The sequence below is a fragment of the Melanerpes formicivorus genome, unplaced genomic scaffold (genome assembly GCF_026170545.1).
Source record: "Melanerpes formicivorus ecotype bairdi unplaced genomic scaffold, bMelFor1.0.p_v2 SCAF_45, whole genome shotgun sequence".
Lineage (NCBI taxonomy): Eukaryota > Metazoa > Chordata > Aves > Piciformes > Picidae > Melanerpes > Melanerpes formicivorus.
In genome coordinates this window covers 4,222,612-4,243,155 of record NW_027142397.1, presented here as the reverse complement: position 1 = coordinate 4,243,155, position 20,544 = coordinate 4,222,612, and the positions used below count along the sequence as shown (strand labels likewise).

The window sequence follows — 20,544 nt, the reverse complement described above, 5'->3', positions numbered from 1 at the left end:
CTTATTCTATTCTTATTCTTATTCTATTCTTATTCTTATTCTATTCTTATTCTATTCTTATTCTTATTCTATTCTATTCTTATTCTATTCTTATTCTATTCTTATTCTATTCTTCACAGATTGTTAGGGGGTGGAAGGGACCTTGAATGCTCATCCAGCCCAACACCCCCTGCCAGCTCTGGGGCCGGCCATGGGTGTCTGGTTCTTCTAGTCCCCTTCCAGTGAGCTGCCTCAGGCAAGGGTCTGGTGAGAGTAGCCACCCCCCCACCCCGACTCAGCACACAGAACAAAGCAGAGTTACACCTACGACTGATTTTATTGTACTTTATTTGCATAAACAAACGTCAGGGCTTTGCTAAACAGGAACTGTTCAAGTCAAAACAAACCAAACTCTAGTTGGTGTGTGCGGGGACAGAGCACAGCAATCCTGGGCGGGGGGGTGGGGGGGGTGGGGGGGTAGGGAGGGGGGTGGAGGGCACAGGACGGGCGCACCGGGCATGGCCTCTCCTGCTGGAGGCCTCTGGCTCGGCCAGGGAGCCTCCTGCCAGCTCCTTCTGAAGGCTTCTGAGTAGAAGGATAAAAAGAAAGCACACCACGCTGGCCCCTCCTCAAGCAGCACAGGAGGGAACCTGACTTCCGTGGGGTGGGGTTTTTTTTCTGTCGGTTTCTTTCGTGGTTGTTTGCTTTTTTTTTTTTTTTTGTGTTGTTTTTTTTTTATATAAAAAGATTAATAAAAAATATTGAAAAATTCTCAGCTCCTCATCAGCCTTTTTTTTTTTTTTTTTTTTGTCTTTTTTGTTTTGTTTTGTTTTTATTTTAAGCCTAGGAGAATCCTGAAGTTCCTTAGAAAAAACTATTGTGATGGTGGAAAGAGCATCGAGTTCACAACCAGCTGCCAGGAGAGAACACAAAATTGCCTACGAGCAGTTGGGGGGAGGGGAAGGAGGGGAGAGGTTCGGTTCGGAGGGGGGAGAGAGGTTCAGAGGGAGGTTTGGAGAGAGGTTCGGAGGGAGGTTTGGAGAGAGGTTCGGAGGGAGGTTTGGAGAGAGGCTCAGAGAGGAGAGGGGAGAGAGAGGCTCGGAGGGGAGAGAGAGGCTCGGAGGGGAGAGAGAGGCTCGGAGGGAGGTTTGGAGAGGTTCGGTTTGGTTTGGAGAGAGGCTCAGAGAGGAGAGGCTCAGAGAGGCTCGGAGGGGAGAGAGAGGCTCGGAGGGGAGAGAGAGGCTCGGAGGGGAGAGAGAGGCTCGGAGGGGAGAGAGAGGCTCGGAGGGGAGAGGTTCGGTTTGGTTCGGAGAGAGGCTCGGAGGGGAGAGGTTCGGTTTGGTTCGGAGAGGAGAGAGGTTCGGAGGGGAGAAGTTCGGTTTGGTTCGGAGGGGAGAGAGGTTCGGAGGGGAGAGAGGTTCGGAGGGGAGAGAGGTTCGGAGGGGAGAGAGGTTCGGAGGGGAGAGAGGTTCGGAGGGGAGAGAGGTTCGGAGGGGAGAGAGGTTCGGAGGGGAGAGAGGTTCGGAGGGGAGAGAGGTTCGGAGGGGAGAGAGGTTCGGAGGGGAGAGAGGTTCGGAGGGGAGAGAGGTTCGGAGGGGAGAGAGGTTCGGAGGGGAGAGAGGTTCGGAGGGGAGAGAGGTTCGGAGGGGAGAGAGGTTCGGAGGGGAGAGAGGTTCGGAGGGGAGAGAGGTTCGGAGGGGAGAGAGGTTCGGAGGGGAGAGAGGTTCGGTTTGGTTTGGAGAGAGGCTAGGAGAGGAGAAGTTCGGTTTGGTTCGGAGAGGAGAGAGGCTCAGAGAGGAGAGGTTCGGTTTGGTTCGGAGAGGAGAGGGGTTCGGAGAGGAGAGAGGCTCAGAGAGGAGAGGTTCGGTTTGGTTCGGAGAGGAGAGAGGCTCAGAGAGGAGAGGGCTCCAGCACACACCAGGCCTAACAGTGTACACAAACAGTTGGGGGGGGAGGGCAGGGGGAGGGAGGGCAAGGAGGGAGGCTCCTCTTGTTTCTTTGTTTTAAACCACGCTCATTCTGCTAACTCCCAACAGAAACCAATTGGTTTTTTCCAAGGCCCTAAACTCAACTGGTACATAGGAAAAAAAAACCATAATAAGAGTTGTGGGGTTTGGGTTTTTTATTGTCTAAAAAAATGGGGGGTGGAGGGGGGAAATAAAAGATAGCAGTTTGGTCCCACCAAGTCAACATTTAGATGTTTTATTCACATGCTTCGTTGTTTGCTTATTGAAGAACCCCCCCCAAAAAAAAACCTAAAAGGTCTCCCAAATGAGCTTTTAATTGATGTTACCACAGGAAGGGGGGGGGGGGGGGGTAAAAAAGGCCTAAAATAAGTAAAGTATGAATTAAAAAACCAAAAAGAAATAAAACTGAATACACAACAGGAAGGGGAAGGGGGGGGGGGAAAAGGCAGGGAGGGGAAGAGAGGGGGAAATTTGAAGCGGTGAGTTAAAGCCTCACCTTTTCTAAGCTCAAATTATAAAAGAGAAACAACAACAAAACAAAAAAACCCCAACAAAAAAATAAAATCAAATAGAAGCCACCAGTCAAGGCTGCTGGGGAGGCTAAAATGGGCACCAACCAAAATCCACATTGTCTTCCAAAAAAATAAACCAAACACAAACCCCAAACCAAACCCAAAACAGAACGAAAAAGGTAACCGACCGCTCGCCAAGGTCACGGAGAGGAAAGCCAGGACCTAAGCCAGGACCTCGCCCAGAACCTGACCCTAACTTAGTCCGGCAGGAAAAAAAGTCTTTGGGAAGAGAAACTCCATGAGTGGATCCAAGCATCGATGATTGATCACAGTTCCAGTCCACGCTGGGGGAGGCTGAGCTCTGGAAATGCTGTTGATTTTTCAGGGGTGGTTTGGGAGCTCCTGGCGGGGGGCTCCGGCTCAGCGCTTCGGGCGCGCTCCCTGGCGCTCTCCAGCAGCGGCAGCAGGCGGCTGCTGAACCCCTTCCCTCCTGCCAGGGCGCCCTGCAAACGCGCCGGCGCCGCGGCTACTCGGCCGTCGTCTGCAAGGTGTCCTTCTCCTCCCTGTTTTCTGTGCCGCTTTCGTCATCTTCGATCTCTCCTTCCTCTCCGCTGAATTTGTCGTGAGCCCACTTGGGGCTGGTGCTGGACTTGCGGAACATGAAGCGACCTCTGCCCCGGGGGAAGGCTCCCCGGCCGCGGCCTCTGCTCACCCACTTGTCCGCGCCTTCGCCCTCCCGGTCGTCGTGCTGTGCGGGAGGAAGCCAACCAGGTCAGCTCAAGCTCTGACTGCTCACCAGAGGGGTTTTGGAGATCAGGAAACATTTGGGATGTTTGGAATCATTTCTTTGCTGCAAGAGTGCTCCAGGCATCGGAACAGGCTGCCCAGGGAGGCGGTGGAGTCACTGGCCCTGGAGGTGTTCAAGAAACCTGTGGCCACGGCACCTGGGGTCATGCTTTAATGGCCATGGTGGTGTTGGGCTGATGGTTGGACTTGATGATCTTAGAGGGCTTTGCCAAACCAAACAGTTCTATCATAGAATGGCTTAGGTTGGAAGGGACCTTAGAGATCACCTGCTCCAACCTCCCTGCCATAGGCAGGGAAGCCTCTCAACTAGACTCAGATGCTCAAAGCCTCATTCATCCAACCTAACCTTCAACACCTCCAGGAAGAAGCACCCAGAGTCTCCCCACCTTTGTACTGAAAAACCTCTTCCTAAGCTCCAGTCTAATCCTACTCTCCCTCAGCTTCAAACCATTCCCCCTCGGCTGCCACCAGACACCCTCATGAGAGGTCCCTCTCTGTGAAGCTGGCTCACGACACAACCCTGCACAAGCCACCTGCCACCATCAGGCCACAGCTAATGCTGCTGAAGAGCCACACAGGCTTGCCTGGGCAAGGAGAGCAGCAGATGGAGGGCAGGAAAGCACAGCATGACACAGGCTCCTTGGGCACACATTTCCCCTTTGTTTTGTTCTTAGTCAAACCAGCTTTGGTCCTTACAGCTGGGGACTGGGGGAAATTTAACCACCTCTGCTGCCTTCAGGAGCGCTTTGTGTGAGCCAAGAGAGATGCAGCTGGCACAAGCTGACACTGGGCTCACAGTGACCTATTGGTGTACATAAAAAGTGCAGTAGAGACTGGAAATTCCCAAAATCACAACTCTACCTTCAGCAAGATCAGAGAAAAATGCAGTCAACAGAAAATAAAAACCAAGGCTTTCTTGTTTGAGGCAGGAGACTGAAAGAGTGCACTGCTCACTGAGAGGGTGAGGAACCTCAGGCACCTCAGAGGAAAAAGGAGTTGGTGTGTTTAAAACTATCTCTCTTTCAAAGGACAAAGTCAGTCAGGATTCTCCCAGAGCACTGCCCTTCATTTTCTCTGGGGTGGTGACATTCTGCCACACTGAAGCAGGTCTCACCCACCCAGGAAACTGGACACCTTATGGGGACAGAACCACCAAGACACATCTGCACCACAGGTTTGGGCTGTGCTTTCACACTGTGAAACACAAAGCTCTTTACCTGGCCTTTAGGGTTTCACTTACAGCAAACCCCAAGGAGCAGAAACAAGCCCTCTTGAGTGATGAGCCAGAAGCTTCTTGTGAAGAAGTGTCACATGAAGCCTCACCCTGGTGGATCAGATGGTCTAATGACAGCTGCTGCCTTCCCCTCTAATAAGATCAGATATACCTGCAGTGCACAGGCATGTTTCAGGACTTCAAACACATACCAAGTAGTACTTCTTGCTCTTGGGTGTGTACTCTGGATCCCACTCCTCATCTCGGTTGCGCTTCTGGAAGTCGTTGTTGCCACCACTGTTGCTGTTATTGTTGCCTGAAAAGTTGCCTCTGCCCCATCCTCTCCCTCTGGCTCTGAATTGCTGCAACAACAAAACACAGAAATGAAATTAACCAGCTGTGGTGGCAGCTCCCTCCCACCCTCAGCCAGCTTCCAGAATGTCCAAGAGATGCATCACTTGTCTGAGCATCCAAGAACACCTTTAACCCATCATTAAAACAAGAGGCCAGGACGTTTTAGGGTTCTCTAGCTCATCTGATTTCTACCAAGCTGTTTAAGGTCCTGCAGAGGTGGTTTCCAGAGCAGCCAAGAGAAAGCATCTGACAAACAGAACATGCACATGAGACATCTGTGTAACCAAGGCATTGGGCTGGGTGGTTGTGACCCGATGAGTCCCATCAACAGCCTCATCCAAAGAAAACCAGCTAAGCACATCAGGTTGCTCAGCAATTAGTAATGCACAAAGGCATCCTGCCGTGATTCTGCTCCACACATCCTGAGTTCAGCTGCCCAGACCATGTCCTCAGCACCCTGCTCTGCACCCCACGCCTGGAGCCATCATGTTGTGGCTCCTCAGCCATGCCCGAACAATGACTGTGGGGTTTCTCCTTTCCTGTATGTGCTGCTCTTCCACAGCTGAAGCACAGCAGCTGATTTTTTGCCCGCTCTGGGAATGGACACTGAGGGCAGGGGGTGCAGAACACTTACAAAGGTCCCTCTAGCTCTTCCTCTCTCATTTGGACCAGTGAATTCTTTTGTTCCAAGCCGGGACTTGTCAAAGCCTGTTGTGCTTTCCTCCCTCTCCTCAGACTCCTCAGGATACTCCTCTGCTTTGACCGAGTGAGAGGAGCGTGACGAGGAGGAACTGGATCTGGATCTCTCCCGTACCCGTCGGTGTTTCCTGTTTCAGGGATAGGAAATGGAGGTGAGTGGGACACCAACAGGGCTGGTACCTCCCCCGTGCCTTGTCTGCCCCACAGAGCCGGTACCTGCCCTGTGCCTTGTCTGCCCCACAGGGCCGGTACCTCCCCTGTGCCTTGTCTGCCCCACAGGGCCGGTACTTCCCCTGTGCCTTGTCTGCCCCACAGGGCTGGTACCCTCCCCTGTGCCTTGTCTGCCCCACAGGGCTGGTACCCTCCCCTGTGCCTTGTCTGCCCCACAGGGCTGGTACCCTCCCCTGTGCCTTGTCTGTCCCACAGGGCCAGTACCTCCCCTGTGCCTTGTCTGCCCCACAGAGCCATTTCTTTATGCACCCCATCAACACGACACTATCCTTTCCCTACTGTGGGAAGGAAGAGCCTTAGTAAGGGTTTAGATCAGCTAAAGCACACAGGTAACACAGGTCCCAAGTCTTCTCCACAGAGAACTGGTTGCCTCTAAGGTGTTTACACCACTGCCTGAGACAAACCATGCATCCACAGAGCTTCAGCCAGAAACGAAGCCAATAGGAAAGGCTGCAATGAGCATTAAAGCAGAGCCATTTAAACCTGGCTGCTCTCTAGAACACAACAGGAACAAGGAAAGGTGACTCACCCATTCTGACACATGGAGCTTTCTCATTTACCTTTAACAGTTATTTTAGTGTTTCAGACAGATCTAATGATATCAAGAAGACTCCCAGAGGAACAACTCATGCCACTGGAGCGGTTATGTACCACGGCATGTACGCGGTGTCGTCTCCAACCTTAACGGCAGAAACACCAAATGCAGAAGGGAATGGCTAGTGGGTTTCCTACATACTTTTTCTTTGAGCCTTTGTGACTTTTCTCCGTTTTCTCAGCTGATCTTTCCCTTGAGTGACTTGAATCCCTCGAGTCCACCGACTCCCTGGACTTATCCCGTTTAAGATCTCTTTCCTTATGTTTTTTACGGCGTTCAATATCAAGGCGCAGGTCAACAGGGTCGTCTTTATATTTGCCCTCAGCCTACAAATGCAGGGAAGAGAGGAGAGTTTAACACAGGGCTTCCAGTGCGTGAGCTCAGCACCATAACTTTGCTACTGACTGCACAGACTTCTGGAGAACAGCTTTATCTGAGTGCTAGCCAACAATCCACTTTAAGCTGTAAAATCCTGCGCTACAGCAAAGTCTGCATTCGTCAAGAATTTACTTTTCCTACTGCTTTTTAACTTCTCTTTTAAGCATTACAATAAATATCCTACTCACAGGGGAGGGAGAAATGCTGAAGCTGACACTTAGGGTATGCCACAGCCAGTGAGGGATGACAATGACTTGGGATTATGTAGCAGGACTATGACAGGTCAAAAACATCCGAGAGCCTGTGGAGGTCTGGCACTGAACAGCAGCACATCTGCTGTCCTGCTGACAGGCATCACCTACCAGAGGGCAAACAATTTGAACTACCAGGTCTGGAAGTAGCACTTCAGGAGAAGCAAAATTTGGTTGCTGCTTGGAGATACCCAAGAAGGCCATCACTGATCAAAGTGTAAGGGATGGAGGCCACCAAAATGCAGCAACCAAGTGCATCTGGGAGAAGGCCAACACCCCAGTGCCACACAGCCTCCGACATCTCTCAAGGGGATTTACTCTGTGGCAGACATCACCCAGAGCACTCCTTCCCCCTCAGCTGGAAGGGAGACTGAGAGGTGCCAAGGAGTCAGCAGAGACAGGAGTATGAGCTTCTCCACACAGTGCCAGCTGACCATGGTGTTGCACAGAGCAAACACCAACGGCTGTATGAGAAGTACTCAGCTTCTCTGGGCTGTGTTACACTGATCATTGAAATGTGGCAACGCTTGCTTCGAGGTCTGTTTAAATTGCTGCTTAACAATGGATTGAGAGAGTTTCTTTGGCAAAGGAGAAGCTGCGTTACCTCTGTGTCCTCTAAGACCAGTGGCACCTGGAGGAGCCACTGGAGCAGCAAAGTGGCAGTGGCTGTGGTTCTGACCAACCCTGAGCTGGGGGAGCAAGAAGGGCTGCGCTCAACCGGTAGCTACTTCACTTACACGACCCTGACCTCGGCAACTGCACGACTCAATATGCAACACAACATCACATTAATTGCCTCGAATTAAATACAGAGGGATTAGTTAAGTCTCTAGCCAGGAAATGTTTTTTACTTACATGAGTTTCTAACCACTTTTTTTTTGTACAAACAAACATGCCAAATAACGCAGGAGCCAGAGCAGGCGGGCTGTGCTTTGGTTTGGGGTGGCTTTTTTTGGGTGGTTTTGGTTTTGGTATTTTGCTCTTCTGCTTTCCCCAGGCAAAGAGCTTTTAATTCCTACTCTGAGAACAAAAGTGCTCCCGACAACGCTGGATGACAGATAAGTGCCAAAAGCAGCAGCAGCTCCCTTAGGTGGTACAGCAAACACCTATTTGGGTTTGTGGGAGGGCACGTCTGTTTCACACGGAAGGCTGGCCGAGCTGTTTGGAAACCAGGTTTATAATAGACTCTGCCAAGCTGATGCTCAAGAGTTCAGGCCCATCAAATCCATCTCACCATCGTCCATCTCAAGCCACAAGTGTGTTTGGGGGGGAAAAAATCGAAAACAAATATGAAACAAGTAAGGTTTGCAGCAGGACTGGTTTAAAAAGCTCTTCAAACTCAATATGTATGAAGGTGAACAAACAAAGGTTCCAATCCCCAAAACATTTTGGTGAGGTTAAGCCTTTCTGTTAGCCATTTGTTTCACAGCCAGAACCTTGTTTAACAGTCAGCAAGCTCGGCTTAACCCCCCCAAAAAAAAGGCTAACTGACAGACAGCTAACACCAACTTCCAAACGGTCTGGATCTAGCTCGAAAGCTTCAAGTGTGGAGAACTAACGTTAAAGCAACAGCAAAATCAACACAGAATGGTACAAGTCAAAAGCTGTTAGAACATGATTTAGCATCTGCTTAAACAGTGTAGCTGGTTTAGCTCAAGTATTTAACTTTACTTCCCTCTCTTTTGACATGCATGTCTGTCTGTTTGCAAACACGGTTGGAAACATTGGGTGTAGACAATTGAGTTAATCATACTTACAAGCAGAAAAATATCACAAAAAGTCTCTTCTCTCATCAAGGGCACTTGCTCCAAAAATCCTCTCTTTTTTCTCAAGCTCACCTCAATTGACTTTGGGGTCATTTACCATAGTCTAAACCACTTCACAAAGGTTGTTGATACATTTTTTTAACAAAAATTAACCCTTTGTAGTTCATTTTTAGAATTATGCCCATCCTTAAAAGAAAAACACAAACTTAAGTAGAGAGTAATTTAAACAGGAACATCACTGTTAAGATCATGCCCAATGCACTCATTTTGTTGAATTACAAGTAAGCAGAGTTAACAGTTCACCTTGAAGCCAGGATCTCTGGGGCTTTTCGATTCCTCTTGAGAGAATCCATGTTTTCTAAAAGTACTGGGAGATATATCTATCCTCCTAAAAGGGAAGAAAGCACACAGCTGCAGTCTGTTGCTCTTCAGAACAACCTGAAGTTTGTTGTTTAGATCAAGTGGCACTGGAAGAGCCTAAGGGGTAGCCTCATTCGTGTTGATGAAGGTGTGAAGGGCAGCGTGGGGAGGATGGAGACAGGCTCTGCTCAGGGCTGTCAGTGATAGGACAAGGGATAATGGGTGCAAGGTGGAGCAGAGGAGGTTCCATGTGAACATAAAGAGGAAATGTTTCACTGTGAGGGTGACAAAGCCCTGGAGCAGGCTGCCCAGAGAGGCTGTGGAGTCTCCATCTCTGGAGACATCCAAAACCCACCTGGATGCATTCCTCTGTGACCTGCTCTAGGTGGTCCTGCTCTGGCAGGGGGGTTGGACTCCACCTTTCAGGTTCCTTCCAACCCCTAACACTCTGTGATTCTGTGTAAAGCAGACCAGTTCTTCCAAAAGGTACTTAAAACTCCCCATACTATTCCATTCTCTTTTGTCTGAAGGTAGTTATAGACTTGAATTATTCCAGAACTACTCCAGAGTGGAAGAGAAGGAAATCTGAACCACCCTTGAAATGCTGAGATACTCGAGACACCAACCTGTGGATTTCAGGGCTCTTTTTGTTTTTAGCTGCATCCTGTTCCATTCCTTTCTTTAGATATTTGGTAAAGCGTTCATTCAGTGTCATTCCTGAAGACCCAAAGTGGTGCTCTGTGGAGGGGGGCAGTAAACAACACCAAAGCATTAACACCGGTTCCCTACAAGGATGAAGCACAGCAGCCCTACAGCCTGAGCGAGTTCAGGTGCCTGCATGTGGAGCACACTGCTGCTGAGAAGCTGGAATATTGTGTCCAGCTCTGGGCCCCTCAGTTCAAGAAGGATCTCAGGGAACTGCTTCAAAGAGTCCAGCACGGAGCCACAAAGCTGCTGAAGGCAGTGAAGCATCTCCCTTGTGAGGAAAGGCTGAGCTGGGTCTCTTCAGCTTGGAGAGGAGGAGCCTGAAGGGTGCTCTCATTCATGTTAACAAAGATGTGCAGGGCAGTGTCAGGAGGAGAGAGCCAGGCTCTGCTCAGTGATGCCCAATGTAGGACAAGGGGCATGGGGACAAGCTGGAGCAGAGAAGGTTCTGTGTGAACATAAGGAAAAACTTTGTCACTGTGAAGGTGCTGGAGCCCTGGAGCAGGCTGCCCAGAGAGGCTGTGGAGTCTCCTTCTCTGGAGACTTTCCAGACCCATCTGGATGCATTCCTATGTGACCTGCCCTAGGTGATCCTGCTCTGGCAGGGGTGTTGGACTGGATGATCTTTCGAGGTCCCTTCCAACCCCTACCACTGTGATTGTGTGAGCCATAACTAATACTGCTGACACATTTCAGTTTCACTCCTGAACCAAACCATTTATTCAACGAGTCACACGTTCTCTAGAAGACACAAATTCTGAGTCACAGCCTCTCTGAACACTGCTCAGGTAAACCCAAAAATGTCTCTTCTGCCTTTCCAGCAGAGAAGTGATCTGTGTAAATAAAGACTCCCAGCTGAGCTGCTGTTCTCATCCATGTTCTATCTGCTGGCAATCAGCTCTCTGAGCATGAACCAGAGTGACGAAACCTGCTTATTGGGCAAGGGAGGAGTGACCTTCAGCTGAGGATACATGGACATCTGACCTACCTCTTACATGGTGGACTATAGTCACTATATGTTGAGCAAACAGTTCAGAAGGGCTCCGCTGGGACTGAGCAGACTGAATGTGGTGGAAAATGGAGCGGAATTCTTGCTCCTTTTTGTTGCTGTGCACCAGGTCCCGGCACAGCTTCCGTTCCTGAGCCAAAATGCCACTGGGACTGGAAAAAGAACAGACCACATGAAATGGAAGAGGGGGGTAAAAAGGGAAGCAGTTGAAGATAAACAATCTCAGAAGTTGGAAGCTAACTTCACTCTTTATGTAGGATTGTGGAGGGACCTAAGGACATTCAACAGCACGAGCAGGGCACTCATTCCAACCCCTCTAAACCACTGCAGTAGTTCAGGTCACTGCTTAGGTTGTGCTGGGAGGGCTGTGCAGGTATTGAACCTTCACAGCCTGTGACACAAGAACCCCTTCTCACTCCACTCCTTGCAGTGATCCTTTGCTACTGTTGCTAAATTCCACCTTTGACACCCCCCAGAGCACATTCACACTCCCTCCCTTTGTACTGCTGTACAAATCTATTTTCCAGAATAATTTGTTTACTGCCTTAAGATTTCTTGAAGCAAAGCTGAGGAAGGCTCCCAGCGCTTCAGTAATGCTGTGCCGAGATAATCAGAGCAGTTAAACACACTCCAGACAATCAGGTGGCATTCAAATGGCATTGGAACTTCACTAAGCTTCTGGAAGCAAAAAGCCATCAAGTACCTGACTCTTCCCACAGCTCAGTGTAGGTGGAACCTGAGGCAGAAGCATCTACATGGTGAACTCATCTTATCTCTGGTGGTAGAAAAGTTCCTTAACCTCCATGCTACGCCTTCACCAGCTGCAAGCTGGTAACCACTCTATCCTCCCAGCACAAAACAAGAGAGTCACACAAGCATTACAATGGAAGAAAAAAATTAATTCCTGTTGCCAAGGAATGCAAATTGTGGTGCAATATTCTTTAGCCTTGCTCACACTTGGCCAGCACGTGAGGATCCTGGGAAGAGAAGCAGGAAAATCTCCTGTTTAGAGCTCTCAAACGACAGCAAATACTCACCGAGCCAGGTCTTCATCAAAGGAATCCATTCGAATATTGACCTGGGCCTCTCGAGTAATGGAGAAGGAAGATTTGCCAGGAGTGAGCCCCTCTACTTTGGTGCCTGGTTTCTCCTTAACCTCAGAAGTCTTCCTTGGTGGAGGGGAAGAACTTTTTTCCTGGCTCGATTTGTAAGTGGTCACTCTGAAATTCTTTTCGGGAACAAAGCCCCTGTGACCTGGTTCAGCTCTCTTGGATGTTGGTCTCTCTTCCTTTTTGGATCTCTCAGAGTAACTTTCCTCCTCCATTTCATCAGATTTCCTTTGCTTCTCTTTCCCAGGTGGCAAGAAGACCACACCTTCCCACTTTCCTGACCTATCCTCCTCTTGGCCTTTACTTGAAGTTGCCACAACTTTAGACATAAATTTGGGCTCGTCATCGAACTCGGAATCTTTTCGGCCCTTTGCTTTGTCTTTCTTTTCCTGCTCCTCCGTTTCCTCTTTGCCATAATGGCTTTCCTTGTGGAATTCTGGGACCTTGAGCTTGTCAAAGTCATCCCTGAACTTGTAGCGCTTGGGCGACTGGCTGCCGCGGTATCCCTTGTCCGAGTCGGCTTTGGACGCATAGGAGTCGGATTTTGCCTTTCCATCTGTTGATCCCAACTCAGAGAAATTCCCTTTTTCTTTACTTTTTTCTTTCTCAACATTTGTTACTTTCTGCTCTTTGTCTTTCCCATTCTCAGCCTTCTGCTCTTCCAGATACCTGTTCATAAAACGAGACATGGCAGAAGCTCTCTTAGTAAAGCTCAAACGGGTTCCACGCTTCGGCTGAGCGCAGGCACATTTCAGAGCTAGGCACGGACAGAAAGCTGCCTTTAGGCCTGGCAACAGTTAACACAGAGCAGATTTACTCAGCCTGGATTTAAGACTTTCAGTTCTCACTAGAGTCAGCAAATGTAGAAGAAAATGGATGTGCAGAACCGATGAGATGAGGCTCAAGAACAAAGACAAAACCAGCTTACCACAGAGTCAACTTTAAGGAAAGGAGTAACATCTTACCCAATCCGTTTATTTCCTCACAAACCTGGCTCAGGAGAACAACACATCAAAACTTTCAAACTGGGCTGTTCTGCTTTTAAACAACACACTGGAAAGAAAAGCCTCAAAAGCTACTTCAAATTTGGGAGGCAAGTTTCATAGGTAAGCTAAATATTTCATGACAGACTGCAAATACAAATAAAAGCAAAAAGGTTAACAGAGGAGAAATACTTCTTCTGCTGGGAGAAGACAAAACACTTGCAATGAGAACAACAATGTATCCAGTTTCAAGCATCAGAACCCTCTTTAAAGCATTCGCTAAGCAAAACCCCAGCCTCCAGGGACCAGCTGCAGAGCCCAAGGACCTCAGTTCAGTGCCCTGGGAAGCCCAAACAGGAGTTACAGGTTTGGGGTGGTTTCTTTTTGAAGTTTCAGACATCCTTGACATAGAATCAGTATTAAAACACTTAAAAAAAGGATAAAGGGAAGGTTTTTAAAGTGCTTGTGAATGCTACAGTATCTTACAGAACAAAGTGTTGCACTTGGGCACCAACCTGCTGCCCAAAGAGACATGGGAGCCTGATACCTTCCCTATGGAAGGACATCTCCGTCTCTATGAACTCTACAACTACCCAAGTCAGAAAACTAACTCCACCCTCCCACAGCACAGGGCTAGGTCTGGATTTTTGTTGTCATTTAGACAGCAAGCAGGACCAGCAGCTGGCTGCCACAGCACCTGCAGACCCTAAGAACCCTGCAGTGCTCATGCAGAGCATCTACATGTGCCCACTGGCTTTAGGAAACACCACAGGAGAGCCAAACACATCACTTGCCTCTTGGAGAAGGCTCCTCCTCCAGGAGCTGTGCTTTCCTCCTTCTGGGATGCTCCATATATCGAACTGATGGGTGTTGGACTTTTGCACACAGGGCTCTTCCTTGTCGGGCTCAAACCTGCCGAGCCGTGGTCAAAGGGACTCTGAGCCTGGAAGGAGGAGCTGCTGCTTTGCAGAGCAGAGCTCATCTGGGAGGGGTTGGACAGTGGAGGGCTCGACTTCTGCAGTGGACTCGGCCGAGGAGAGCGACGCCTGACCACGACGGACTGGAGAGGGCTTTTCAAGGCTGGACTGCGCTCCCTCGGGCTGAGCTCAGACACAGACGCTCTGGAGGCTGAGCTCGTACCATAGGTGGCCACCTCCTGCCACGGTTTTGATCCCTCAGACGCCTTTGCATCTTGTGCCGCCGCTCCTGAGAACGGCTGCTCCTTAGACTCATCCCCTTGGTTCTCCCCGGCGGCCTGAGAGCCTCGGGTGTCCTTGGAAGATGACTTCTTCTCCTTTCCGGACTTACGCTTGGAAGACTCAACTCTGCTATGATTCGAGGAAGACCGGGAAGAGGAAGACCTCCTTGACCGATCAGAAGATGACTTATCAGAATTTCTAGAATGACTTCTAGACCTGGGTGAAGGAGACCTCCTCTTGGGTGACCGGGAGCGAGACCTCCCTCTGCGAGGGCTGTAGGCCTGCCGGTAGTTTTGCCAGTTGGAGCGGTAATTCCCATAGCCCCCTCGGTTGTACTGGCCCCAGGGGTAGAACCCACGGTTGCGGCCACGGAAGTAATAAGGTCTCCTGTACCCCCTGTTATGGCCTCGGAAATCCCGGTTCTGATAGACCCTGGGGTGGTTCCTCTCTCTGTTATGAGATGGAGAATATGATCTTGAACGAGACCTAGAACTGGTAAGAGAGAGGAAAAAGCAACAACAACAAATTACACACACAGTTTCTTCTGGCATCACAGCTTTTTACTGGAAGCCTTAGAAACAAAGAATTTGAAAATCCAAGCCTGGCCCCCAAAAATTCAGGCCTGGCCCCTGAAAATTCCACTCTTTGATTCACCCTCATCCAGCTGAGCTATTTATTAGGCTTCACCCTGCCCTGGATATGATTTCTATCTGCGGCGCTGCCAAACAAGTGTTTGATTTCAGGATCACTGCAGAGACCACGATGAGCACACAGTGCTCTTCAGTTCTTCTAGGATGAACATGGCTGCTAGCCAGCTTCAGAAAAGATCCCAGATTTTCCCCTTGTGTCCCAAGTTCTCACATGCTTTAGAAATTCTCATGGTCAAGGTGAAATCTCACTTTGCCACAAGAGCTAAATAAACCACTGCACCTCCACATGAGAAGAGAATTAGAGAGCAAACAGCACACTGCTCAATCGGTTTCAGTTTCAAAAGCCACAGTTCAGAAGCTGGAGCTCCAGAGAAGCAGGAGAGCGGAGGAATGTGCTCACTCTCCAGCCTGACACCACAAGATGGCATTGTTCAGAGTCCCTCTGCTCACAGCCACACCAGGCAAGAACACTCCTGAAGGACAGAACTGAATCCACAAGTACAAAGCCTGTAAGAATCCAGACTGAAGTGGCCAAACATTTTGTTCCAATAGTCTCCTCTGTGGAATTTTTGGAGCTGCAGCTGTGTAACTGTTTGAAAGCCCCACTGCAGCTCAGGAGCATATGCCAGCTATACAGAACATGTTTCACAGCTGTTGGAAAACCAAACTGCTGCTGAAAGTCTGAGATTTTAGCTAAAACTTGTGTTAGTGAAGCAGCAAAAAAAAAGTTCAAACCAGTAAGTTAAATAGAGCAGATTGTTCAGAATGGAATTTGAGTGAATAATATTAATGAAAACCATTTCCACAATCTGGCCTTCCATTAAGAGCCTGTAGCTCTGCAACACTCAACTGCTGCACTCCAACAGACAGCTACTTTCACAGCCCAGCAGCACACAACTCCCTGCTGCTCTGTCGTTTTAGAGAGGCTTGCAGCAGGAAGATTTCACTCCAAGAGTTGCAGAGATTTGCAGAAATCTTTTCCATACAATTTGCTGTATTTAGCTTAAAAAGTAAGAATTCTCCCTCCTCTGAGAGCCCCTGTAACCAGCCAGCTCACAACCACTGCTCTGGCGTTAAAGCACCCACTGCTGTGCAACAGGGAAAAACCAAGACCTAAAGAAGGTAAGAAATATTAGGCAGACTCCAACACGACACAATACAGCACAGAACAACCAGTAAACCTACCAAATGAAGAGGCAAACCCATACTGTGGTGTATGCTGAAGCACACAATAATGGACTTTCATGCCAGGATACCACCAGACCTACCTCAGAGAGCATCCTAACGCCACACAAGACGACTTGGCCGCACTAACCCCCTCCATCCTGACTCTTTGTGTCAAAAAGGAGTTATTTACAAAGCACAAGCAGATTCAGCAGCAGCACAGAGGAAATGACCATGTTTGCACAGGGTGCCTTTGTTTTCAGCTGTCAAAGTTCCTTCAGAGCTAGGCAGCTATTCCCAAATGACCACAGATCTTCCAGCATTCCAGCCTCCTCCTGAAAAGGACGGGAGTCTCCGCCTCCAATTTACTTTTGTCATGCCCTCCACTCTCCAACTGTACATTTGTTAGAGCCTCTGCATTTTGAAACTCTCTCTTAATTGTTAACAGTTGCATGTGTTTACAGCCTAATGATTTTCAGAATGTGTGTTGAGAATATAAGATCAGTGAAAAAGCAGCTGATGCTATACCCTGTCCAAGCCCTAATGCCTTTGCCAGATACAGAATGTTTAGCCAGAAGCAAAGCATAAAGATGTTCTGCTATCCAGGGAAGGCTGAACCTTTGACTGGCCTGATCAGAATCAATTCAGGAACCCAAGAACAATTATTATGGACACAAGGTGATTTCTCAAAATGAGCTGCAGAGAAACTAACTTTGTGTACTTTACATCCACCTAGAACTAGCATTTCTGTTAACTGACTCCTGAGGGCAGGCACAGAGAAACAAGGGTAGTCCCTATTTTTTTCAGTAGTACCTTCAACTAAGAGGAAAACTTCTTTGAATTAATTTTCATCAAGAGGGGGGAAGCACAAAACACCTGCAAAAGCCCCCTCAAGGTTGGGATCAATTTAGAAAAGCCCAAAATATGTTCCTGTGTGACCTGACCGAGGTGACCCTGCTCTGACAGAGCAGCTGGACTCTACCTCCAGAGATCCCTTCCAAGCCCTACCATTTTGTGATTCTGTTAAACTAAACAAAGAAGCACATTTTGCTGTGGATGTTCCCAGTTCTCTCTCCCCACTCTAGGACACACATCTAACCTCTCCAGTAGAGCAAAGGTCTGGTCAAAAGTAGAAAATTGTGGATGCCCCCTCCCTGGAGATGTTCAAAGGCAGGTTAGATGAGGCCTTGAGCAGCTTGGTCTAGTGGAAGTGCTCCTGCCCGTGGCAGAGGAGTCAGAACTGGATGATCTTTAAGGTCCTTTCCAACCCAAATGATTCTATCAATCTCAGAATCATTCAGCCTAAGACCACCATGGCCATATCTGGTTTTGCTTCTATTAAGGGAAATAGACCTGCAGAGAGAAGTAAAATTATTGTTCACAGGGACCAGATTCAGGGCTCAAAAGCAGGCTCTCCCCAGCGCTGATAAACAGTCACCGATGATTCTCTCAGCTCATGAAAACACAACAGCACAGGCTGGCAGGAAACAGGACGCTGGCTACCCTGGAATCTAATCAAAGTCTTTCCCTGCAAAGTGACAAACCATCTGGGCAGGACAGAGAGGAAAACCAGTTACACCCTTTGGCTTCTGAGCTGCAGACACTTACCTGAGCCTGCGTTTTCTGGAGCGTGAGACAGAGCGGGACCGGGAGCGGGACTTGGAGAAGGAGCGGGACCGAGACCTCGAGCCAGACCTGGACCGGGACGAACGGGACCCAGACTTTGACTTGTTAGTTTTAGACATCTTGGCAAGCACCTGCCAGTGGCACCTGAAGGAAACAGGGAGGGAAGAGTATTTGAAAACAGTGAAGTCACAAGGTGGATTTGAGAACAGGGAACATCTGGCAGCCTGACAAAGCACAGAGTGACAGAAAGCTTGGTAAAACCGGAAACAGGAACGTTTGAAGCTGCTGCCTAACAACAGATGAATAGTGCTGGGCACAGAGCAGAAGGGTTTTTTTCCAGTCCAAGGAGGAAATCTGCAGAAAGACTAAAAAGCTTTCAACCCAGAGTTATTACAAATAGAAGTGCTACAGCTGAAAGCAGGGAGGCAAAGGCCAGGAGAAGGCAGAGGCCATGGTGCTAGCTTAAGCAAGGACACCTTGAAAGAGCCAAATCAGCTCATTTTGGTCACACCACTATCAACACTGCCAGCTGGTTAAAGATCAACAAAAAATAGAAGGGCCTACCCCAAAAAAATATCCCAAAACCCTACCCCCAAACTCTTCTCTCCATTTTCAGGTGGAATTATGAACAAAAATGCTTATCCAAGACCCAGCAAACAACCCTAATGGCACAGCTCTGAGCACTCAGGTTAAGTCCTGCTTCTGCAGCTCAGGCAGTGACAAACACCTAGCACCAGCCAGTTCTGCTGCAGCCAGAATTCAGACATCCTTCCAAATAGTCACAGTGAAAAAAAAAAAAAGGCAAGACTGATAATGGTGCAACTTCTTTTTTTTCCACCTACTGATTAAAACTGGAGACATTTAGGTCTCAAGACACAACCCAGCAAGCAGCTCTGCTGCTGGATCCATTTTAAGCAAATTCCAGCGGCCTGACTTGCAATGTCTGCGCTTCCAGTCACTGCCCAAAGCCAAATTACATATATGGTTACCAAATCCTCCAGCTGCTGCCAGGGCCCTTTCAGGAACAGCACAACACCCCAGGAGCAGCCAGTGGGAAAGTGGGTGGTTGCTCATCACAAGAGCTGGTACTTTCCAGAAATGGGAAGTTGGCTTTTGTTTGAAGGAAAGAAATCAAGTTACATCTGCCTGTCCTTCCCTTTAACTGCACTCAAGATGCTGTATCAACTGAAGCAGTTTAAAATATTCCACACTGCAAAGTACAGAGGAGGGGGGAAGAAAAAAAAACCAAAAAGACTTCCTGTTCTATCAGGAAAAACTAAATTGCACCAGGGGTTAAGATCAAACAGCACTACCAGTGAGGAAGAGGAGTTCATTCCTATGCATGGTCAGTTTTCAGGGAAGGAATGTGTGAAAGGACCCTTTCTAAATATTTCCATCCAATTTACCAACTACACCCACTCAAACAGCAACATTTGCACTCTGTTGGTCAAAACAATCAGAAGATCAGCATAAGAAGTCAAAACGTGGAGGAGAAGCAGAGCGAAATGGCAACAGAAACTGCTAGAAGGTACAGAAAGCTGATCTGAATTACCTCCTGGGATCAAGGAGCTGCTCCCAACTGAATCCTGAATGGCTTTGACACAGGAAAACCACAGGAAAAAAGCTACTTTGTCAGGACATTACAAATACACCCCACAAAGTGTGTAATTTCAGGACAGCTCTCTACTAAATGACTACCCTGGAGTTCAAGAACAAGCCACACTCAGCACACATCATCAGTTACCTTTATTTACACTGAACCCTGAACCGCCTGAACTACTTTAATGGACTAATATCACGAAACCAGCTTTCACCACAGCTCTTCTGCTGTGCCCCTTCCAAAAGGGCTCATTTGCCAAGGAAAAGCACCTGGGCAGAGCAGACTGACCAAGCAGCAGCAACTCCCAGTCAGCCCTGAGAAGGCCCCAAAAGGGATTTTAAAGGTATCACTTGCTTTGAGCTGTTTCAGAGCCGCTGCACTTCGCTTTGATCCGCAGCACTCACCAGCCAAGCACCACTCTGGTATGTGAGCTGTGTGCCAAAAGCTCTCTTGCCTCAGAAGTGTTTTGGGTTGGGTTTTTTTTTTTAACCTTTTTTTTTTTTTTCTCAAATCTTTGTCAATATTTTTAAAGTTGATTCATTCCTAATGTGTGAGGTAAACCCTGACCAGAATAGAAACTGAGCTGCTGTGCTCGATCAGTGCTCAAGAGGTTAAACAAATGAAAACTTGGAGTCATTTCAGCTCCCCTGTGCTGACACTGCAGTTGTAAAGTCACTGTGATATATATTTCATTGGTCTAGGAATTACTAACTGACCCAGATAAAGTGTGTGAAGACACCAGTGAAGACAAGGGCCAAAGCCAACCCTCTTTGATGTTTGGCAGGAACCTTTGAGGATGGTTTTCTGCAGAGATCCACTGCTACTCCTTAACTAGAACAAAAAAGGGCAGATGTCTCTGAGGATATTTCTGCTGTTGATGAGCACTTGGACTAATCACTGCCTTAGCAACAAGGCCCATGCAGAAAATCCCCAGCATGACAATACAATGAATTATTCATCTACATTCAAAACTTAATCCATGACAACACTTAATCATGGCAAAGCTTACAAATGATCTGTTTTACAAGACTATTTTTAATCCAGATCGATTCTGTGACCCTCTTCATGAGTCTTGCTGACAAATAAGGAGAAGTTAAGCTGGAGAATCAAGAACCTGGAAGCCTCTCACTCTCATAGATTCATAGAATGGTTTGGGTTGGAAGGTTCCTTAAAGTTCATCCAGTTCCAACCCCCCCATGCCATGAGCAGGGACACCTCCTACCAGCCCAGGTTGCTCAAGGCCCCATCTAACCTGGCCTTGAAAACCTCCAGGGAGGAGACATCCACAACCTCCCTGGGCAATCTGTTCCAGTGTCTCACCACCCTCACTGTAAACAATTTCCTTCTAATATTCAGCCTGTATCTGCCCTCCTCAAGCTTCTCAAAG

The 20,544-nt window shown here is 48.4% G+C and overlaps 2 protein-coding genes across 2 annotated transcripts in view; both read right to left on the bottom strand.

The window, feature by feature from the left end:
- Positions 1–676: 676 nt before the first annotated feature.
- Positions 677–2,758, bottom strand: LOC137451448 (proline-rich protein 36-like). Its single transcript, XM_068158914.1, has 3 exons — positions 2,716–2,758; positions 1,826–1,992; positions 677–1,781 (listed from the first exon to the last, which is right to left on the bottom strand). The coding sequence occupies exons 1-3, from the start codon at positions 2,756–2,758 to the stop codon at positions 918–920; spliced, it is 1,074 nt and encodes a 357-aa protein (XP_068015015.1). The 3' UTR covers positions 677–917.
- THRAP3 (thyroid hormone receptor associated protein 3) overlaps positions 677–20,544 on the bottom strand; it is a 28,027-nt gene continuing 8,159 nt past the window's right edge. Inside the window, exons 4-13 of the mRNA XM_068159353.1 lie at positions 17,540–17,701; positions 13,713–14,609; positions 11,864–12,604; positions 10,806–10,978; positions 9,739–9,850; positions 9,056–9,140; positions 6,499–6,683; positions 5,467–5,659; positions 4,691–4,840; positions 677–3,206 (exon numbers count right to left, since the gene is read on the bottom strand). Coding sequence (XP_068015454.1) covers positions 2,985–3,206; positions 4,691–4,840; positions 5,467–5,659; positions 6,499–6,683; positions 9,056–9,140; positions 9,739–9,850; positions 10,806–10,978; positions 11,864–12,604; positions 13,713–14,609; positions 17,540–17,676 — 2,895 coding nt within the window. The 5' untranslated portion in view covers positions 17,677–17,701 and the 3' untranslated portion in view covers positions 677–2,984. The remainder of the gene's footprint in view (positions 3,207–4,690; positions 4,841–5,466; positions 5,660–6,498; positions 6,684–9,055; positions 9,141–9,738; positions 9,851–10,805; positions 10,979–11,863; positions 12,605–13,712; positions 14,610–17,539; positions 17,702–20,544) is intronic.

Excerpts from the sequence above, each read along its gene's own strand:
- LOC137451448 (XM_068158914.1), bottom strand. The coding sequence starts at position 2,758 with ATGGAGTTTCTCTTCCCAAAGACTTTTTTTCCTGCCGGACTAA. Across the intron at positions 1,993-2,715 it reads TTTTTTTCCTGCCGGACTAA|CGTGGTTTAAAACAAAGAAA; the intron begins GTTAGGGTCAGG and ends TAGCAGAATGAG. Across the intron at positions 1,782-1,825 it reads CGAACCTCTCCTCTCTGAGC|CTCTCCTCTCTGAGCCTCTC; the intron begins CTCTCTCCTCTC and ends ACCAAACCGAAC.